General features: G+C 43.8%; 1 protein-coding gene across 1 annotated transcript in view; it reads left to right on the forward strand.

Moving 5' to 3' along the window:
- The window catches only part of LOC147708719 (uncharacterized), a 285914-nt gene extending 275759 nt beyond the window's left edge, over window positions 1-10155 (forward strand). The window contains exons 19-21 of the mRNA XM_086925767.1: window positions 5318-5407; window positions 8676-8765; window positions 10066-10155. Coding sequence (XP_086781893.1) covers window positions 5318-5407; window positions 8676-8765; window positions 10066-10155 — 270 coding nt within the window. The remainder of the gene's footprint in view (window positions 1-5317; window positions 5408-8675; window positions 8766-10065) is intronic.
- The last annotated feature ends 10937 nt before the right edge of the window (window positions 10156-21092 follow it).

Below are 21092 nucleotides of genomic sequence, written 5' to 3' on the forward strand. Positions count from 1 at the left end.
CAAGGTCCTGAGAAGAGATGGCTCCCTGTTCTGAAGTCCCAGGAACAAAAGGACTTCACCCCCAGCTTCCCTGAACTCTACTGAGAGAGTTCTGTCTTCCTTGAGTGTGTGGCCCATGTGTGGTGCCTCTAGAAGTTGTACCTGTGTTGGGAAGCTGGAAACTAAGCTTTTAAAGACTTTCTGCAAGTTTTGTCGCATCGCTCGCTTGCAGAGCGCATCCCCAACAGTGCGAGGAAATTCCTGCCGCTACGAAGGTCAAGATCGTCGCAGCGCCTGTTGCCGCTGCCAGAGCCGCCGCATCCTTCGTTTGCGGGACGCACCAGACCGGTGCAGGAAGATTACCATCGCTGCGAGTGTCGTCGCAGAACCTGTCGTCGCTGGGTGAGATTGCTTCACCGCTTGCTTGCGGACCGCATCACGTCGCTGCAAGTGTCGTCGCAGAAGCCATCGCATCAAGGAGCTGCGAGAGAGAGATCACCGCTGGTCCGTGCATCGTCGCCCCAGAGATCGTCGCAACTCCAAAGATCATCGCATCGTGCCTTTGCGAGAGAAAACTTCCCACGGAACCTACGCACCGAAATCCATACAACTCCGCCTTCCTCCCCTACTGACCGGATTCGTCGCAACCCCCCCTCTGCTGCAGCGGGGTTGTCGCATCACCTCCCCGGGGTCTCAGGAGCAGCGCATCGCTTGTTTTCCACTGCACCAGCTTCTGCTTTGGAACTTTGTCACATTCAAAAGGTACTATTGGCTAAACGTGACGCAACTGTGAACTTTTCATGCAACTGTGGATTATTTTATCGCAACCTTAAGAACTCTTTTCCAACCATATTTTTTAACTGTGTATGTTGGATTTTTGTTGTTTTGGTCTTGTGTAGTTTAGATTAAATACTTTTATTTTTCTAAACTGTTGTGGAGTCAGATTGTGGTGTTTTCACTGTATTACTGTGAGTGTTGGTACAAATACTTTACACATTGCTTTTGGATAAGCCTGACTGCTTGTGCCAAGCTACCAAGGGGGTGAGCAGAGGTTATCTAAAGAGTGTTTCCTCCTTACCCTGACTAGAAGCAAGGGTCCCTATTTGGACAGTGGTACCTACCTCTGTCAACTAGAGACCCCCAATTCTAACAGTGAACCAACAAGTCCTATATATCCCCACAACCAGAAGGGTCCAGTGGATTTAAGGGTATATTACTGTAAAGAAATCTGAAATACATAGAAGATGTTACAGGTGAAAACGTTGGCACAAATAGCTGTTTTTTTAATCTCATTTTCCATTTTTCTAATTTTCAACTATTAGTTTCTATTAAAAAAAAACCTTGAAGGATCTACACAAATGACCCCTAGCTGAATTCAGAAATGTGTCTACTTCAGAAATGTATAGTTTTCCAGGATCCATTATTTCTTCCAATTCTATTTTTACCACTAACTGGAAGGAGGTTGGTGCAAAAAAAGTAGCAGAAATAGGCTATGTCCCAGTAAAATGCCCAAACTGTTAAAACATATGGGTTTTCTGGCAAAATTCTGTCTGTTCCTCAAAGCTGGGTGATGGAGATTTGAGTACCACAAACTGTTTGATAATATCATGTGCAGGGAAAAGAACTTATGCTTTCTTCTGCAGCACTTTTTCCCCACGTTTCCACAAAAAAGAAAAGAAATGTGATTTGCTGTCTTTTGGCTAATTTTTGGGACCCCTCCAGGGGAATCCACAAACCCTGGGTATCTTTAAAATTCCAATGATGATGGAAGAAAAGGATGCAAATTTGGCGTGGATACCTTATGTTGACAAACAGTTACAGGGGCCTAAGCGTGAGCTACCCCAAATAGTCAAAAAAAGGCTTATAACCAGGGGGATGGTGGGAAAGACCTAATAGCTAAGAGGTTAAGGCTTTTGTCTTCCATCACTTGTGATTTCCTCAAAATAATATTGATGGTACTGGAGCATTTATGATCACCTTTCGACTTAGGCAGAGTGCCATGGGTGACTGAAGAGGTTTGAAATAGAATGCAAATGCTGCAGTGGGCTGAAATTAAAATGTTACAACTGCATTGCACCACATGGATGCCTTACTGTCCAGGCATTTTCAAAGGAAGCACATTTTAAGTGAATTAATGAACATATCAGTAGAGGAAAAAGCTGCATAGTACACCTTCAGCACCCCTCTTTCTCACTTGACATCAATATGTATGTAACCTACGTCCTCCAAAGAGCTAGGCTTTTCTACTTCACAGCATGAATCTCACTACCCACGAACCCTTTCCTAGTCTTTACCTTTATTTCTGGCTCAATGGGCTTCTCACATACCATCAGTCTATTTTCTATTCTAAATCTATTCACAGTAAACAAATTAATTAGGCTGCATTTTACTCAAAATATTTTTTTAGACTGCCAGACTTGCTATAAGTAATCACTGGTTTTCTCCTCCAAAAATAGTCAGGTGTCTTCTTACACATGGATCATTACTTCTTTACTCTAGATCCTTGTTTTTGTACCAAAGGAAATGATAAAGCTAAAGGGAAAAAGACATGTACATCAACTAAAAAAATCAAATTTTTTCTTTGTAATTTCCATATTTTCCTAATCATTGCCTTCATACCTCCCAAGTTAGCTAAGTATATAACACACTCTGCTGGGCCTGCCAGCCTTACTGCTGGAGAAGTTGCAAAGCCAAATCTTACAGTCAGGCAGTACCATATGGGGCAGACAGAACGGTCGAATTTGATTTTGTGTAATTCTGTGGGTTTACATTAAAATTCTGCGGAATTCAGCAATGGAGCGGAGTGTGTATGTGCTGCTATTTTCTTAGTGCTAAATGCACCCTCGCAACCAAAAATGGATGTGAGGATGCTCTAAGGAATAGCGCTGCCAAATACCAAATTCACTGCAGTACCTTCCCATCGGTGCCACTGTTAAATACTCAGAGTACATAAGCCTTAAATACTCTGAGTATGTAAGGGCACCAAGGGGTATGCACATCAGTGAAGTCGGTGGTTTTTAAACGGGGACAGAAGAGGGAGCTGTCCCTCTATGTTTAAAAATAACTGCAGAATAAAGTTTGACTGCTGATCATTAAACATACAATGTGACTAAATTGAAGTGAGTGCTTGGTTGGTTGTAGAGTAACTGAGTCCATGGACAGGTGGTTAGATGAAAGTACATACATATGAATGGATGAAGAGGCTAGTGCCGTGTATGGGATAAGTAAGTCTGAGGTTGAATGTGGCAGTGTGCAGGGGCATGGGTAGGCTGCGATGAAGTGGGAACCCAACCGAATGGAGACATCTGGGTGGAGGAATCAGAGCTTAAAGAGTAAGTTGTGGTGGTAAAGTAGGAGAAGGCTGCACAAAATCACTGCATGATGGAACACTGGACAAAGAATGGAGCACCTTACCTGGTTGAAGTGATACTGAGGGGTTGGGTAGATGGTCATCTTTTGCTGCTGGGCCATGTAGCCCCAGACCAGATTTCCTATCTGCACCAGTTCTTCAGCTGCAGTGTAATTGAGGCTTTTTGCTTTGCTGCATGATTATCGCTGACCTGGAACACCCTTCTTTGTCTTTTCCTTGATGTCTGGATAAATGGTTACTCATTACTCCTGTTACCTTCCCCTGAAATGTTTCTTCCGGCATACCAACAATGTAATTTCCATTTTTAACCTGTTTACACTAAAGAAAATATTTGGGCTACCCCTTACCCAAACTATTTTTTAGGCATTGTGCCAAATTTGCTAGAAGTAATCATTGATCATCTCACAAAGTGGTCAGACTTAAACATAAGCGGTCTTCCCACTTAGACGATCACCTGTAGGCTGCACACCAGTAAAAAGCAAAAATGTCTTTCATTGTGGAGCTAAAGAGACTGTATGTGTGTGGATAGAGGAGATTGCCCTTGAACTGAATCTTGCCTAATGCTTGTTCGGTATCTTCACAGCAAGAACCCAGCCCTACCACACTTGAAGTGGAATAGACCAGGGACAAGATGTATGACCTTTTTTAGCGGCCCCAAACGCGGAATTGGCCCGTTTGTGACTTCAAAAAAAGGTGGTGGTATGTACAAACGCTATTTTGCGAGTCAGTGACTCGCAAAATAGTGTTTGCAAGTTGCTATTAGGAAGGGGCATGCCAAGGGCGTCCCTCCCTAATAGCGAGTCATAATGGTATGTACCATTGTTTTCCAACCGCATTTGTGTTTGCAAAACACTTGCAGTTTACAGCCTACTTCAAGTAGGTGGTAAGCCACTCCCAAATGGAATGAATTTGGAAAAAAAAGTTGCTTAATAAAAATTCAAACACAGACATTGGGGTCTGGTGTCCCCAACAGGCCACCATCCCTGTGTTTGCAGACCATACCCAATAATTCACTAATTGCGACCTGCCTCTTGAATATTAATGAGGCAGGTACCTTGCGACCCAATTGAAAATCGCAAATAGTTTCACAGACACTGTTGTACATTTCACTTTGTGAGTCGCAAAACGTCGCAATTTGCGATTCGCTAAAGAGAATGGTCGTACATCTGGCCCCACAAGCCTTGTCCCTTATGATAGTGAAAGTCAAAGAACAAGTGAGAGGTAATCAGTGGATAGGGAATTAGCTTGTTTTTTAAATGTTTCCATGCTAGCTGTAATGGAATGGCCTAGATCAATATTTATTTACAATATTTCACCACTGGATATTATAAAATCGAATTATCCCTCATCCCATCTTTTTTCCTTAAGGGTAACTATAGAGTGATCAAAGAAGCAAGTTTTAGGCACCCAGATCAGATTCCAAATCCATTGCCAACTTAAGCCACCTACAGTTGCCACATTGATGTCATCTCCATCCCTCCTAGCCCACTCTGGGTGCTTCATGTTTATGCCATGATTACAAATGGTCAGGAATCTCCTCCTTTGTGTCTTTTCATCTTACCTCCTGCATCTTCTTTATGGCTCTCTGCACAGAAGGAAACAGTTTCTGAGTTTTCCTTACAAATAGCAAAGACGTATTTTGCATGACCACTCCCCAGAAACTTCAAAAACGCAATTTTCAGGTTTTATTCGATAGATGGGCTTTCTAAAGCTTTCTTGCCATGCATTAAAGCATCAGCCCTATGCACAGAAAACAGCTTTACGAAACTGAATTCCGTTTTCTACGTAATTATTCATTCCTCTCTGATAGTTTTAAGAATATGCTTTGGTCCCGAAGTACATCTATAGGTTGTTATTTCGAAAGTAGATAACATGACAATAGGAGAACTACAGCTAGGTAAAAATAAAGGGCTCTGTTTTAGCTGTTGGGAGTTATCTTGCCTGATTCTTTTTTCGGACTCTTCACAGTTGCCAGACGTACGCACCTCAGATGGAAAACAAGAGAGCAGCATCGCATTGGTGTGTCGCCTTATAAATCACACTTCAGGAAGGCAGAGGGTAAGTGATCAGTGGACATGCCCATGTGTGAGTGTTTCCCTTTTCCCCACCCAGTGCATGCTGTTACAATTCTCTATCAGTGAAATGTCTTTAACCCCTTGTATGCTGATGACGGAACCGCTCCGCCATCAGCTGCGGTGGCGCTGTGCTGATGACAAAGCGGTTCCATCATGGCCCGCCCGCCGCTCATGCGCGGCGCGAATTCCGCGCCTGCGCTGAGCGTTCTATTGAGTGGGCGGGGCCATGACGGAACCGCTCCGTCATAAACACAGCGCAACCGACGCTGGTGACGGAGTGGTTCCGTCACCAGCATGCGCCCGCCGCTCTTCCGCCCCGTCCCCGTCCCCTTAGCACTGCGGCGGAATAGCTGCCGTAGTGAAGGGGTTAAATCTTCTGCAAACTTTTATACCCTCCCCCCCAAATGATCAAATCTCTAAACTATTGCTTTCTCATTCTGAAAATGCTATTAAGCACTAAGGGGAAAATCTACTTTTCATGCAGCGCATAGCGACAAGCAAAGTTACTGGGGTGTGTTGCGTGGAAGGGAGAGAGCTGGACAGTGTCACAACTACACAGATAGTGCACTGCTGCCATTTTCCAAAGTTCTTGTTCTCCTTAAGGTTGCCTAGCGCCATGCAGAAACTTTTGTACCAGAAGGTTTTGTACCGAAATGATAAACCTCCAGTACAAAATACTTTGCTTAGACTTACTTCTAAACTTTGCCACTTTGTACATGTTCTTTATACACGTGCAATGAGCGAACAGTTTGGAGAAAAAAGTATTTCTCCTACTTTGTTCCTTTCTCATGGAGGCATATTTTTTTTAGTGTAAACCCCTGTTTACCTCCGTTAGTAGATGGGGCTCTGTGTTAAATTCCTTGGGTAATTACATGGGAATGCCCATGTACCACCCATGTAACACCCCTTGACATAAAGTAATTGAAAGTAACACAAACAGCTACTTTGCGTTATTCTTAGTCAACCTTCCTCACAAATAAACGTTTGCACTGAAAATTGAAAACTTTATCAAGACGTTGGACCAGTTCTCATCTCTTTTTGTGACGTTGCACCAACACAAAGCCTTGATAAATCTGACCCTACATTCTTATTTTATCTAACTCAGACCAATGTTGTCTCCATCCAGCTAGCCCTAGATAACCACTTAATGCTGACACCATGATTCTTGACAAACTTTTATGTTTATTTGTTTAGTTAAGCACTCACTTCATGTCAACTGTTTCTAGGCTTCCGCAAGACACATGTTGTATGGGGATGACTGTTATTTCATGACATTCTTATTGTTTCTAATTGCATTGATAAGTGGTTGTTCAAGCAAGCAATAATTTGATGAAGGTTAGTTTTGATTCCTGATGGTCAGGTTACTAGTAGTATTATTAGTGTGTGGGCGGAGGATATTGAAAAATTGAAAGCCAGTGACTCTGAAGTGTGTTCTACAATTGGCTCCAGTAACCACTAAACGGTTGATTGCTTTGAATCTTAGATGGTAAGCTGGTGGTGTATGATTGTATTCTGTAGATATAAGGGTGTTGAACCTTAACCCTTTCCTTGCTGCCATCGGCCATTGGCCGACGGCAGCACTACCTTCACAGTGCTGCCGTCGGCCAATGGCCGACGCGGCCACGCCCGCGCACGGAAGCGTCTGCACCACGGCGGAATTACCGCCGCGGTTAACGGATTAAAGGCAGTTGAAGGTTAGGCAAAGTGAGACTATTTTATTGAGACGTGATTGGTCTATGCTTTTGTATGTGGAAAAAGTGTGAATGGTAAACATTGAACGGCAAGTTTCCGTTTTTCATAGTACTTTGGTTTGGCAGGGGGAGTGATGTACAGGAAATAGCCGTAGTCACATTTACTGATGTTTCTACCTCCAGAGGTGGTATTTTTTGGGATGAGGGGCAAGGTTTTTTTGAGGCGCTATATTTAGTAGAAAGTGGTATTGACCACTGCTTTTGTCAGTTGAGACTGGGGTTTGTGGCTATATAAAGACTATGACCCTGACTTTGGTTTTCATGGAACAATGTCTCCAAAGAAGGTTGGGAATCAGAGTGCCAGTATTTTGTAAGGGAGATGTGGTGTCTCAGCACCTGGATTTCTATTTTGGAGCCAGGGTGTGTCAGGCTGCTCGGAGTCATCCACATCTGTATTGCTTTGAGGTCTTCTTTCAAATTCATGAGTTGCTTCCTATGCCCTGCAAGTAAATCTACAAGTCATCATCTTAGGAGTGAAAGGTAAGGCTGTGTCTTTTAGGTCAGTATGAAGGATGATGCAGTACTCTTCATGTGACCTCGCAGGGTGGGAGATTTCAAACAACTGGAGCGGAGTGGTCAATGATATGTGCAACAGACCAGTGATAGTGTAGCTGAATCTCACAAGCTGACCCAGATATCCACTGGTGAAGTTTCTGTTCCATGTTTTAAGCAGATTTATTGTAATGGAAAAATGAATTCCTTATTCATTTTAAATAATGGGAAAGGTTGTCAGTTTTTGCCCTCATATTTTGTTGCAGAGGGTGTTGCATTAACGAGCCCCCGGTTACTGAATGAGTTTTAATTTTCCTTGTTAGTGTGATTGCTTATGAATTATGTAAGATAATATCGCTCATGCATCAGAATGATCATTTCTGAAGGAGAAAAATCAATGGAAAGAGTTGTAAACACTAAACATTGAAGGAAAACATGCAATTGCTTCTGAGTGGGGCTTTCATTGCCTGTAAGGAGAATACCATTCTACAGTGGTTCATTAGTGCCTAGGGTGTTATAAGTTTCAGCGTGAGCATGTAATTGGCTGGTGACAGCTTGTCCAGCAATGGTATCTTCCATCCCTTTAATTTCCAACTACTGGCCTACCCACATGGCTGGGTCCAAGCTAGGGTGCTGTGGTGACCAAAATAACAATCGATTTAACACAGATCTTTGTGACTAGGGGTGAATGTTTGCATTGTTCAGCATTCCGTCCATCATTTGTTCCTTTTGCCTACCCAATTAAGCAGTCATAAGAATGCTTATGTGCTAGAAACTCAACTGACATTGTACAGGTTTACTTCACTACATACAATCTAAAGTGGGTTCTGGAAACAAAATGGTAACAGAGAGTCTACTGAAGCTTACAATTCTTCTGCAGCTTATGCAGAGCAAACCGGGGAGACTAGAGAAAAGAACATGATGTTTGGGGTGGGTAACATGCTTATTGACAGGGGTACAATACTTTGACTGAGTGTTTCCCTCATTCTCTTTTTTGTTTCTTCGCAGCACTCACTGTGGCATGGCACATCGGGAATGTTTCAGAGGAGCAGCCCTATACTTTTAAACCAGATCTGTTACGTTTCTGAGAGAGAAAGGGTAAGCAACAGGGAATATCAATGGAGGGGTTAGAGCCATATGGTTGAGTATTTATTTGACCCCCCCACATGCATGGTTTGTTGTTGTCCTTCAAAATGGGTGTCCAATATCCATCCGCATCTTATACTGCCTGCCCCTCCCCCTACAGAACTGATGTGTCTAATCTCAAAACTAAAATGGCTCCATGACAATCCTGTTACCCTCATTGACATCTCCTCCATCCTTCCAAGCCCTGTGTATTTAGCTGATCTTTACATCAGTTCTCGCCTTCCAGTGCCCACTTCTTCCCCATAATCCCACATGATAGACTGATTTACTGACTTTGCAGGTTATATTGAGGTTTGTGTTTATATTACAGATGGACGGTGAAACCTTATTTTACATATGTATTGTTTATACATAATTTAAAAAGCACCAGAGAAGGTTCAACTAATCTTAATCCATAATTGCCTTTTTGGAGAAAAAAAACCTATTTCTACACTATCTGTGATACTACTGTAATAAACTATGGAGCAAAATGGCTTTGTCTCAAACATACTGTGATAATTTCCATTAAAAAAGTTGTGAGAACATATGATCTTTACAAAGAGAAAAATTGTGTGGAATCAGTTTTCACTAGTGCAAATTTCTGTGGCATGCCACTGAGTCTTTAGCACTTTCTGAGATTAGAAAAGTAAGCTGCTGAATCATGAGATTGTATCTCAGCCCATCCCAAACCTTTCAGGCCCTTATCACCCTGACATTACCTTGTAACTACCAATAATCCTTGCTTCAGGCTTGACTAGCAACTCCAGAACAGGGCTTAGTCTTTGACTTCTGGGAAATGTATTCCTGGTTTTATGTGGATAAACAAGAACTACAAATCCCAGAGTGGAAAGTCAAAACCCACACCATTGCAGTTAGTTATGCATGGATCTGGGAAACTTGGCAAGGAGCTCGGAAGCCTGGAGAGCTCGGCTGTGCAGGGTCTACACTTTTATAGCGTAAACTTTGGTCCTGAGTTATTGTGCAACTGAGCACTTCATAACAATCATAAGAATTCAGGACAAATGTTAACACTTATCCTGTTTTTTACTTGTGCTGGAGGTGTACTGCAAGCCACATTACTTATAATACCTGTATGTATTGAAACGTAGATAATGTAATTGTTCAATGCAGTTTATGAATCACTATTGCTGTTTGGTCATGATTAGCTTATGTTAAGGGTTCAAGTTACCTATAAATGTAAAAATGTTTTCCATTTTTCTTTAACTCCCAACTGAAATGTATATTTATATATGTGTATCTCTTTCTTTTCCAGGCAACACAGCCTTTTCTCCCAAAACTAGTCAACTTCTTGAAAAAGAATGCTACACAGATAACTAACACTATTGCCAATATTCTTTTCTGATAATAAAAATAAGACTGCCAAGTGCATATTGTAAAATAAGAAAGAATGTCAAGGACCTTATTGAAAAATAAAATAGTTTATTGCTGTCTACATGTGATTTGTGCAGCAGATTCAATTTGGTGTATGACTTCATCTTGTGTCTTGTTGCCCACCCTAGCTGTGCACTGTACATACACTTACTGACAAAGTATTTGAATAACAGAGGAAGTTGATGAAAATTGTTTATGCTTTTGAAGAACACTTTTGGTTAAAGTATTGTTCCTGATATATGCCAGATCCAGTAAGTGGAATGACAGCCAAAAGGCTCGGCATAGTTCCTTCTAAAATGATATATATTGTGTACAAACTGTGCTAGTACAACAGAAGGTGGCTATCATTTGTTTGTGTGGCTATGTGCAGTGCACGGCTACTTCAAGTGTAGTACTCTTGCCTGAACCATGCTAACAAAATACCTCCACTAGGTGTTTTATCTATTTCAGGCATGTCAGACTTTATTGTGGGGCCTGATTAACGCATTCCATGCGTCGGACGCCCCCCGGCTGTCACGTTGGGTGTGTGTGTCAGACGGCTGGGGGGCGTCCAATTACTGTACGCGTACAATATGCCTGCACAGTGGGAAAATTTACACCGCAGCGAACGGGTTAAGCAAAATGAAGAGGAGCACTTAGGACTAAGTTTAGATTTTTTTTTAAAGCTTTTCAAATCTGTACTACATAGATAGAACAAATAATATTAATAATAATAATAATAATAATAATACTGACATTTCTAAAAGCACGAACAGCTACCTCACACGGAGGTGTCCCGGCGCTATGTGAGCAGCTGGATGTAAATGGAGTGGTTTAGATTTTTTGATTAAAGAGCCAAGTCTTTAACTGCTTCCTAAAGCAGATCTCTGAAATGGCAGAACGAATAGACAGGGGCAAAGCATTCCACAATTTTACCATCCCAGCGGAGAAAGTCCTACCCCCAAGCCAAGCCTTCAAGGTTCGGGGAGCATGTAGCAGATTCAATGTATTTGAGCGAAGAGACCTCGCCTGCTGGTATCGGGGAAGTCTCAGTTTAAGATAGTTAGGGCAGTTACCCTGAAGTGCCCTGAAAGCCAGTGTCAAAGCCTTAAATTTGATCCTACTGGTCACTGGCAGCCAGTGAAGATCGCGCAAATGCGGAGAGACATGATGTCTAAACAGGATATGTTTAATAAGCCTCGCATCCGCATTCTGCGCGGTCTTAAATCGCTGGGTCAAATACTTTGGCAAACCAAGATAGAGGCAGTTGGCGTAGTCCAGCCTTGATGTAACAGTCGCATGGACTACAACTTTACGGCAGTCTTCTGGCAACAAGTCAAGAAAATTACGAAGGTTTCTAAGTTTGTTTAGGCACCCAGCTGACACCTGCTGGATGTGAGCAGAAAAGGATAAACTGTCTTCCCATCTCAGCCCCAGATTTTTTGCACTATTACTGGGGAGAGGCGGCGATCCCATTTCAGACGGCCACCACAGATCTGGTGGGGGTTGCAGGCCTTTCCCAAAGAAAACCACCTCGGTCTTGCCTGCATTCAATTTTAGCTTGTTGGTGTTCATCCATATTGCAACATCGCGAAGTCATCCCTTAAAGTCACTAAAAGCTTCCACCGATAGTTCTGAATAAGGAAAAAACAGCTGTGTGTCATCTGCATAAGAAATTGCTTTGACACCCCAATTTGCAATCAGAGTGAACAGAGGAGCTAAATAAACGTTAAAAAGTAGGGGACTAAGCGCTGATCCCTGGGGAACACCGCACCAGAGCTGTTTTGGTTTAGAAGAAAAAGGACCTAAAGCAACTTTCTGGGAGCGGTCACTTAAGTAGGAGTGTAGCCAGGCCAGTGCCTTGTCTTTCAAGCCAACTCCCTCCAGTCTCTGCATGAGTCTGACATGGTTAACAGTATCAAATGCAGCAGATAGATCCAGGAGCACCAGCATTGCTGATCTAAAGCCCATCTGATTGACTCTGCTACCTCAATGAGGGCGGTCTCGGTGCTGAAGCCAGCTCTGAAACCAGATTGGGTTTCTTGCAGAATGGCATTATTTTCAATAAAGCAGTTCAATTGGCGTTGAACCAGTTTCTCCAGAATTTTTTCTGGCTCTGATAATAAAGAGATGGGCCTAAGATTACGAAGGTCCTCTGAGGCACTGTTAGGTTTTTTTTTCAAGTGGAGTAAAGTGGCATGTTTCCAGCAATCAGGAAACACCCCAGAGGCATTACATGTATTCCAAATATGAGAGAGTGTTTTTAATAGAGAGCAGGACATCACATTCCATAGCTTTGGAGGATAAGGGTTATCGGGAACAAACCCCGGGATTGAAAGTAAAGTAAGAGAAATTATTGATATTTCACTCACAACATTCACCACGCCTACACAAACAGAATTCCCTTTAGTGTGGACCAATGAACCTAAGGATTCAGATACATACATACCCTGACGTGGTAATAAGAAAGAATTATGGGAAAGCAGTGCAGCTTTTGACAGAGGTGATAGAGAGCTGGATACGGTACCCCTTTCATTGATGGGCTGAATAGCTCTCATGAAAATTATTTTCTTGTTTGTCAATATACCGATACTATTATCAAAAAACGTGTTTTGCACTTTGCACACACTTATGACTCACTTGGCCTGGGCTGGGAAATTTCTGTGCCTGGGATGGGGAACATTAACCCTCCCTTATATGATGGGTGGGCTGGATGCACCAGACCTTATAATATACTATAGGGCATCGCAGATCATACATGCATATTATTGGATTCACGGGCCACCAGTTCTCCCACACTTGTACTGGGAGAGGGAAGCAGCTGACTCGTTATCGCTCCCATGCTACCTGCTAAGCATAGCACAGCGTAACTTCAGCACAATTGACCCTATAGGCTACGCGTTACCTACTTAAGAAACGACATATGAAAGGTGTATTCCGCTACTTTATTCGCCAAAGCTACCAATAGAGTGGTGCACATGGTTTCCCTTAAGTGCAGATGGGGCAGTAACGCGGACACTGCAAAGGGTAAAAATACACAACATGGGAGACTTCTTCAAAGATGGAATCCTGATAACCAGGGAAGTGTTTCAAGACTTGATACCTGAGGCAACTCTGATCACCAGATATAATTGCCATGGAACATGTCAGTCACTGCAGGCACTGTTGGGGTCAGACAGAGCAGAACTGCCTGAAAAAAAACCCTGACATATTTGCTCCAGGCAACCTCCGCGGGATTTCAACACTATATAAACTTATGCGACATAGTGATGATCCACCAAATAGAAAGGCACGGCGGGAATGGCAGGAAGACTTGGGCGTAATAATAACAGACAAGCAATGGGCATGCTGGTGCTCAATCACTAAGAGCATATCGCAAAATGGCAGACATCACCTGGTGCACTTTAAATATCTCAAAAGAGATACAGCCTGAGAGGTGATGAGAAATGTGTAAGATGCGGTGCTGAGAATGCTGGGTTTGGCCATCTTGCTTGGTCCTGTCCTGAGATACACGCATTCTGGTTAAAAATGGCAAATGAGCTCCAGGGGATGGTGAGGCAACCAGTTCCAGGCTCTCCAATGCTAGCCTTACTGGGTCGAGACTGCGACGTACCAAAACAACATAGACGGTTAGTGGCAAGAAGTCTGCTGCTGGCAAACAGACGAGTTGCGATGCACTGGATGAGAGGCCCGGTGCTGACGATCTCGGAATGGTACGCCGATATGACCTATTGTAATACCAATGCAGACATTTCTAACGCCTTGATGCTGATTCGTAGCAAACCACGTGACATATGGGTACCATTTAAGACTTACCTACACAGTAGAGCAGAAAACCAGAACAATAAGAATGTCCAGCAATCCGAAGAATAGGAATGGGATGGGGGAGGCGAGAATAATAGATAAGGTAATTGGGGGGCATGCATGCTGCGATAGCAAGGCCACAGCAGTACTAAGGCAGGAAGTTTTATCCCATTAAACAGATTGTTTAAGAGACCCAGGCATGCACTGATGATGTACAATACCTGATATAGTTACGAGATGCATATGTCAAGATTGGAGTTGCAACCCTAACAATGATTTTTCATAGATGCCTGTTTATGTCCCCATGGAGAAATGTGCTACCCTATGTCACATGTAAATACATGCTTTATATTTATACTGTAAATGGTGTCAACAGCAACGAACTGTACTTTATTTGAAAATGATAAATACTTTTTTTATTTTTTTTAAAAACATAGATAGCACTAACCTAGCACAGCAAGCATCTGGCACCACTTAGTTGTATTAGCCATATTTGCTGCCTCGTAATTAATAAACAAAGCTAATACATCTCGTTTTTATAGGGTAATTATTCAGCAACTTGCTTTGCAACTGCTGGTTTGTAAAGAATAGTAAAAGAAATGTTATGTTATGTTATGGATATTTGTAGAGCACATTGCTACCCGAAGGTGTCCCAGCACTAGCCGAGAGAGAGGCAGGTCACAGCGCTTAGTAGGAGGGGTTTTGAAAAAAACTTTTCAGATGTTTATGGTAGGGAAGGAGATTTGGTTCAGATCGTAGGTGGGGAGAAAGCGTGTTCCAGAGGTTGGCGGACGTAAAGCAGAAGGAACGACTACTACTTCTTATCCTGTTGATTTTTGGGACCACAGCTAGGTAGGAACTGGATGAACGAAGGAGTCTATTAGGGTGGTAAGGGAGACAATGGCTTGGAGGATGGGGGGGCCTTTCTTCCAGAAAGATTTGTGGGCGGTACATAAAGACTTGAATTTTATTCTGTCCGCAACCGGGAGCCAGTGCAGCGTTTTCAGAGCAGGCCTTGAGGTTTGGCTGTTGGGAGTCACAAAAAGCATCCGTGCTGCACAATTCTATATGGCTTGCAGTTTATTTGTGGTAGACCTAGGAGCTCCTAAATACAGAGCATTTCCATAGTTGAGGCGAGAGAGGATTAAAGTCTGGACCATGAGTCTTCTTGCAGAAGAAGGGAGGAGCTGAAGGACTTTACAGAGCATCTGCAGGATGCCAAAGCAAGAGGCTGCCAGTTTAGTTGCCTGATGATCAAAAGTGAGTGACTGATTCAGCCACATGACTAGACTTTTGATCTGATTTTTGGGTGTGAGTTGAGGGCCAAGAGAGCTTGGCCAAGCTAGGCCGATGCCAGAGATGGGTGAGTTGCCCAGCATCATAAGCTCTGTTTTATCTCCATTTAGTTAAAGGAAGGAGAGTGCCATCCATTTGGCGACTCTCTCCAGGCAGGGGCTTAGACTAGGCAAGGTGGGTTCTGGGTTGTTTAGGCCACCAATAACTTGGTATCAACGTCTTTCCCAAAGGGAGGACAATCTGTGCCAGTTGGCTCATGTAGACCTTGAACAACACCGGGTTCAGGGATTAGCCCTGAGCGACGCCTCAGCCAAGTGGGTTTTGATTTGACGAGTTATCCCCTTCAAATACTTGAAAGCTCCTGTCCTTGAGAAAGGACTGTAGCCAGGTGATGGCACTACCTGATGGACCAACATTCTTCAATCTGTGGATTGAAGAATTCCGGCGGACACGCCCACACGCGCTGACCACACCCCCTTCTCATGGCACACGCTGGCCAATAAAGCATGTGCAACGATCGGAAGCGCAGCGGACGAGCGCAGCGGGCGCGCCGAATGCGCGCCGAAGGCGCGCATAAGGCAAGCTCGTCTGCGCTCGTCCGCGCCGAGGACGGGCCACTGGCCGCCCCCCTTGCCATACCAGTACCACGTCCACCTTCTAACACGGTGAGATTACAATATTCATCATCTGAGCTACTAGAACTCAAGCATATTGCCGAAATACCCCATGCTCCTCCTCACCTAGAATACTCCAATCCCACTCTAGGTCCAATCCTATGCCCAATATGCATTAAAAGATCCTCGACATCTGATAAAGCTGTCCCGTTAGTGGTTCAAGCTGCATTAATAAATGCCAGATCCCTCCCCAAACATAAATTAGAAATCGCCGACTTGATCGACGCATACAAGCTGGATCTCCTGTTTATCACAGAGACCTGGGGCGATGAAGCCTCTGGACCCGACTTTAGAGCAGCCACTCCTGCCAATTACAACGTAAGCAGATTGGACAGGCCAATAAAGAAGGGTGGTGGTATTGCGATAATTTATAAAGATCACTTCAAAATTACAACGAAACATTCAACTTGTCCAGAATATGAATCCCTTCTTTTTTCATTATGCCTCTCCACCAAATCTTCCTTCAAGGGCATACTAATCTATCACCCACCCGGCTCAAGAGCCAAGTTTTTAGCAAATTTAGGCAACTTAACTGAAGCAGTTGCAGATTCCACACATTTTACGCTATTAGGTGATTTTAATTTTCACCTCGAAGCTCTTGATAACCATGATACCTCACAGTTATTAACAGACCTTGCAGCAGTTGGCATGACTCAAATGATAACTTCTCCCACACACCAAGCAGGCCACACCCTAGATGGTCTATTTACCAACAACCCCTTAGTAAAGATCACTCGAACTATTCCTCTCGTCTGGACAGACCATGCAGCGATTTTCTTTACTGTAGAAACTAATCCACCAAAACCTACAGTCACAGCCTCCTCCCAATCTTCATACAGAGACTGGAAAAACATCAATCTACCGCATTTAGCGGAGATGATGCAAGAAAATTTTACTCCTGATGAGCATGACCCCATCATAGCGTCCTCTACCTACTTGAGGAACCTAAACATGGCCTGTGATAAGCTAGCACCAACCAAATCCTCCTATCGAAATAGGAAAACACCATCAGCACCTTGGTTTAATGAAACCCTTCGGATGCAGAAACAACACTGCAGGAATCTCGAAAGGCATTGGCGACACAACTATAATCCTGCAGATAAAATGACCTACAAAAACGCCTTAGTCATTTATAAACGACTTATAGTTGCTGAAAAAAGCCGCTATTACACCTCTCAAATCGAGCAAGCAAAAAATTCAGCGGGAGAACTTTATAGAGTGGTCAACACTTTGTCCAACCCCCCGGCACCTCGTTTAGAAGGCTCTCAGTCATTAGTGGATGCCCTGGCCACCTACTTTGAGGAAAAAGTCAGATCCATTTTCATCACCTTTACGAATTCTGCCCCCCCTTCTTTCTCCGAGGTACTCCCCACTAATACTCTGCCCTACCTATTATCTTTTGAAGCTGTCGATCAGAATCATATTCATCGCTTGGTATCCAGCATCAAATCCGGCTCCCCTCTTGACCCTTGCCCGCCAGCTATCTTAAACCGCATCCCTGATGCCATCTCTCCTGCCTTGACTTCTATCTGCAACGCCATGTTTGCAACGGGCGTATATCCTTCAGTCTGGAAGGAAGCCATTATCAAGCCCCTCCTAAAAAAGCCTACACTGGACCCTCAGCTTCCAGCTAGTTACAGACCCATCGCCTGTCTCCCCTTCCCAGCTAAAATTTTTGAAAAATCTATTAACATCCAGCTTTCTAAATTCATCAACGATAACAATCTTCTTGATGAAACCCAGTTTGGTTTCAGACAGGGCCATGGGACCGAGACGGCACTCCTAAAGGCCACGGATGAAATTAGAACAACCATGGACATGGGAGGAGCAGCAGTCCTAATACTTCTGGACCTTTCTGCTGCTTTTGACACGGTCGATCATGTCACTCTGATCGACCGTGTCTCAGCGTTAGGAATAAAAGGCAAAGCTAAAGATCTGATTGCCTCTTTCCTGGCTAACCGCCCTCAGACCATCAAGTTGGGCAATTTCACCTCCCACACCTTCTCCCTCCCGTGCGGTGTTCCCCAGGGCTCCTCGCTAAGCCCGACGCTGTTTAATATCTATGCGTCGGACCTGGCGAGGGTGATAAAATCTTATGGAATTGCCCTCACTACTTACGCCGACGACACCCAACTAGTGTTATCGGTGTATAATAATGGAACATCCGTTGCAGCCAACTTCCAGGAGGGAATGAAGGCAATAAGCTCCTGGATGTCATCAAACTGTCTCAAGCTTAACTCCGATAAAACGGAGGTGATGACATTCGGGAGCTTGCGCCCAGCATGGTCTCCTCAGTGGTGGCCACCTCAGTTAGGACCCCCACCCCAGCCGGTGGAAAAGGTTCGTAACTTGGGAGTCATTTTTGACAACAAGCTGACGTTTCACCACCATGCCAACGCCGTTGTTTCATCGGCTTTCTATACCCTCAAAAAAATAAAAAAACTGCTTCCCTACCTTCCACAATCAGCAGGAAAGACTCTCATCAGTACACTAGTGTTCTCGAGAACCGATTACTGCAATTCACTTTTTTTGAATGCGCAGGAAGGAGTTCTCAACAAATTACAATCAGTACAAAATGCTGCAGCCAGAACGCTACTGTCCATCCCTAAATTCTCATCTGTTTCCCCGTTCATCAGAAAACTCCATTGGCTTCCCATCAGGAGCCGAATTAAATTTAAAGCTATGTGTATAGCTTATAAGACCTTGAACAATTCTGGACCACAGTTTTTAAAAGAAGCCCTCCGTCCAGTTGAACAACTTAGAATTCTACGCTCCTCTTCAGCTTTTCTGTTGAAAGTCCATCGAACTAAAAGGGCCAACTGGGGAGACAGACGCTTTACCATTGCCACGGCCAAATTATGGAACACTTTACCTTTCCACATCAAAACTGCTCCCACGCTTCTAAAATTTCGAAAAAGCCTCAAGACATGGCTATTCTCTTCCTCCCACTCCCTTGTCTAGACTCCCCTGACACCCTCTAGTGAGTTCCGTGAATTAGCGCCGAGACACCCTTATGGGTATTTGTTTGCGCTTTAAAAATTGCTAAAAATAAATAAATAAAAATAAAGGATGTCGTAGTTAACAGTGTTGAAGGCGGCACTGAGGTCCAAGAGGATGATGGCCGTCGATTCTCCTTTGCTAGGATCATTTTGGCCTTTTCAACCACTGGGAGTAATGCAGTTTTAGTCCTGTGTTGGGGGCGAAATCCAGTTTGAGACGGTGGAGTATATTATTAGATTCAAGAAAAGCAGAGATAACTGAGTTAACGTGCTTTTCTAGCATTTTGCTGATCCCGAGAAGAAGAGAAATAGGGCAATCATTTCCAAGTGTATCAAGGTCAAGACGGGTTTCTTCAATAGTGCCCTAACCATGGCATGTTTCCAGCGTGGGATACTAATCTAGTTGAAATGGAGGAGTTTATCAGCTTCAGCAACACTCGGACGATTGTATCCCCAGCTTTACTAAAAAATTGTGATGTGCTGGGTCATTGTGAGAGCCAGATTTTACTGAGGCACATGTATTTACTAGGGTGTCCATGTCTATAAGGGGAATTTCCCTCAGAGAGTGCTCACCAGCTATTGAGTGCTCCGTAAGCTGATGATTGATGGATGGGCTGGGGGGAGAAGGAACTGTAGATATCCTTGAGCTTATTAGAGAAGAACTCTGCAAACTCGTCACAGCGTGCGTTTGAGCTGTCTGGTGGAATATCCCTGACTGTTAGTTTTAGAAGGTGCTTGCGATCTTAAAAATTTCACGTGGGGCGTTTGAGGTGGAGTTGATTCTTTCCTCATAGTATAATGCTTGTGCCTCCTTCACTTTGGATTGGTAAATTTTAATGGAGTGCATGTAGATCTGTTTGCTTGTTGTATCGTAATTTATTCTCCATTTTGCAGATTTGTTTACACTCATGCAGTGTAGAGGAGTACCATGGAGATGGGTTGTTCCTGTTTTTTTTAATGGATAGGTTTCTTAGGTATAACTAGGTCAAGGGAGGAGTTGATTCATTGGTTAAATTGGTCATTCGCAACCGTGGGGCAGGGATCTAGAGTAGGTATGTAATTTATCAGAGCTGAATTCCAGGAGTCCAATGGGATGTTGGAACAGGAACTTTTCCCAATACTGGTTGTGCCAATATTAGGGGGGGGGGTTGATATAACCCAAGAGAAGGGGACCAGGAAGTGGTCGGACCATTGTACTTGGACTGGGTCTGCGACTGAAAGTTCATTGCAGTTGGAGAAAATGGGAACTAGAAGATGTCCTTTTTCATGGGTGAGGATTGTAACATTTTGCTTTATCCAGAGAGCCAATAGATTTTGGATTAGTTCAGTCGCTACTGGGTCTGAGGGGTCATCGAAATGCAAACTTAGATCCCCCAGTATAGTAAAGTTAAAAGGGGGGCTTGCTAGGTTAGCACCAGCTTCTGGCAGGATTCTAAACAGTTGTCCATGGGGACCGGGGGCGGTATATAAGGATACCTGAGAAGGTATGAGTTGAAGTGAGATGGAGAAGGAGTAGTTCTCACAGTCAGGAAGGATATTGGGGTTAATGCTGAATTTATAACCTTCTTTTAGAATAATGGCAATGCCTCCTGACTTTCCCCTGTTCCTGATCTTTCCTCTGGATATGATAAACCGGTAGAAGACATTGGACTAGATCAGGTTCTGACTCAGTGTTGAGCCAGGTTTCCGTAAGAAATAGGCCATCAGGAAATTCCTCTTGGAACAAGATAGAGATTTGCTTGGCATGTTTGGATAAGGATCTGCAATTAAGAGATATCATTTTTTAGACTAAGGAGGAGGCAGGGACCCGGCGGGGTTTAGGCGTAGGAGATAAAGAATAAGAACATTGAGGACAAGTCAAGATGTCCATAAGTGAACGAATGGCGTGAAGGCAATTCTTACTGGGAGACATCCTCAATCTCATAAGTAACTCTGAGGAGTATATGTGGCAGTGAGGACTGAAACCGAAAGGGGGTGGCCCCTGCGCCCAGCTGGATGCGGACAGGTGCAGACAGGCCTGCCTTTGGCGTGCCTTCGGCGCACCCGCTGTGCACGTTTGCTGTGTGTCAACGCCATCGGCTAAGTTTATGCCAAGAAGCCCTGATGGGAGTTGGAGGAAGACTAGAGCATCTCACCTCCAAAATGGCCTCCGTGTA

Source organism: Lissotriton vulgaris, chromosome 6, assembly GCF_964263255.1.
Source record: "Lissotriton vulgaris chromosome 6, aLisVul1.2, whole genome shotgun sequence".
NCBI classification, from domain to species: domain Eukaryota; kingdom Metazoa; phylum Chordata; class Amphibia; order Caudata; family Salamandridae; genus Lissotriton; species Lissotriton vulgaris.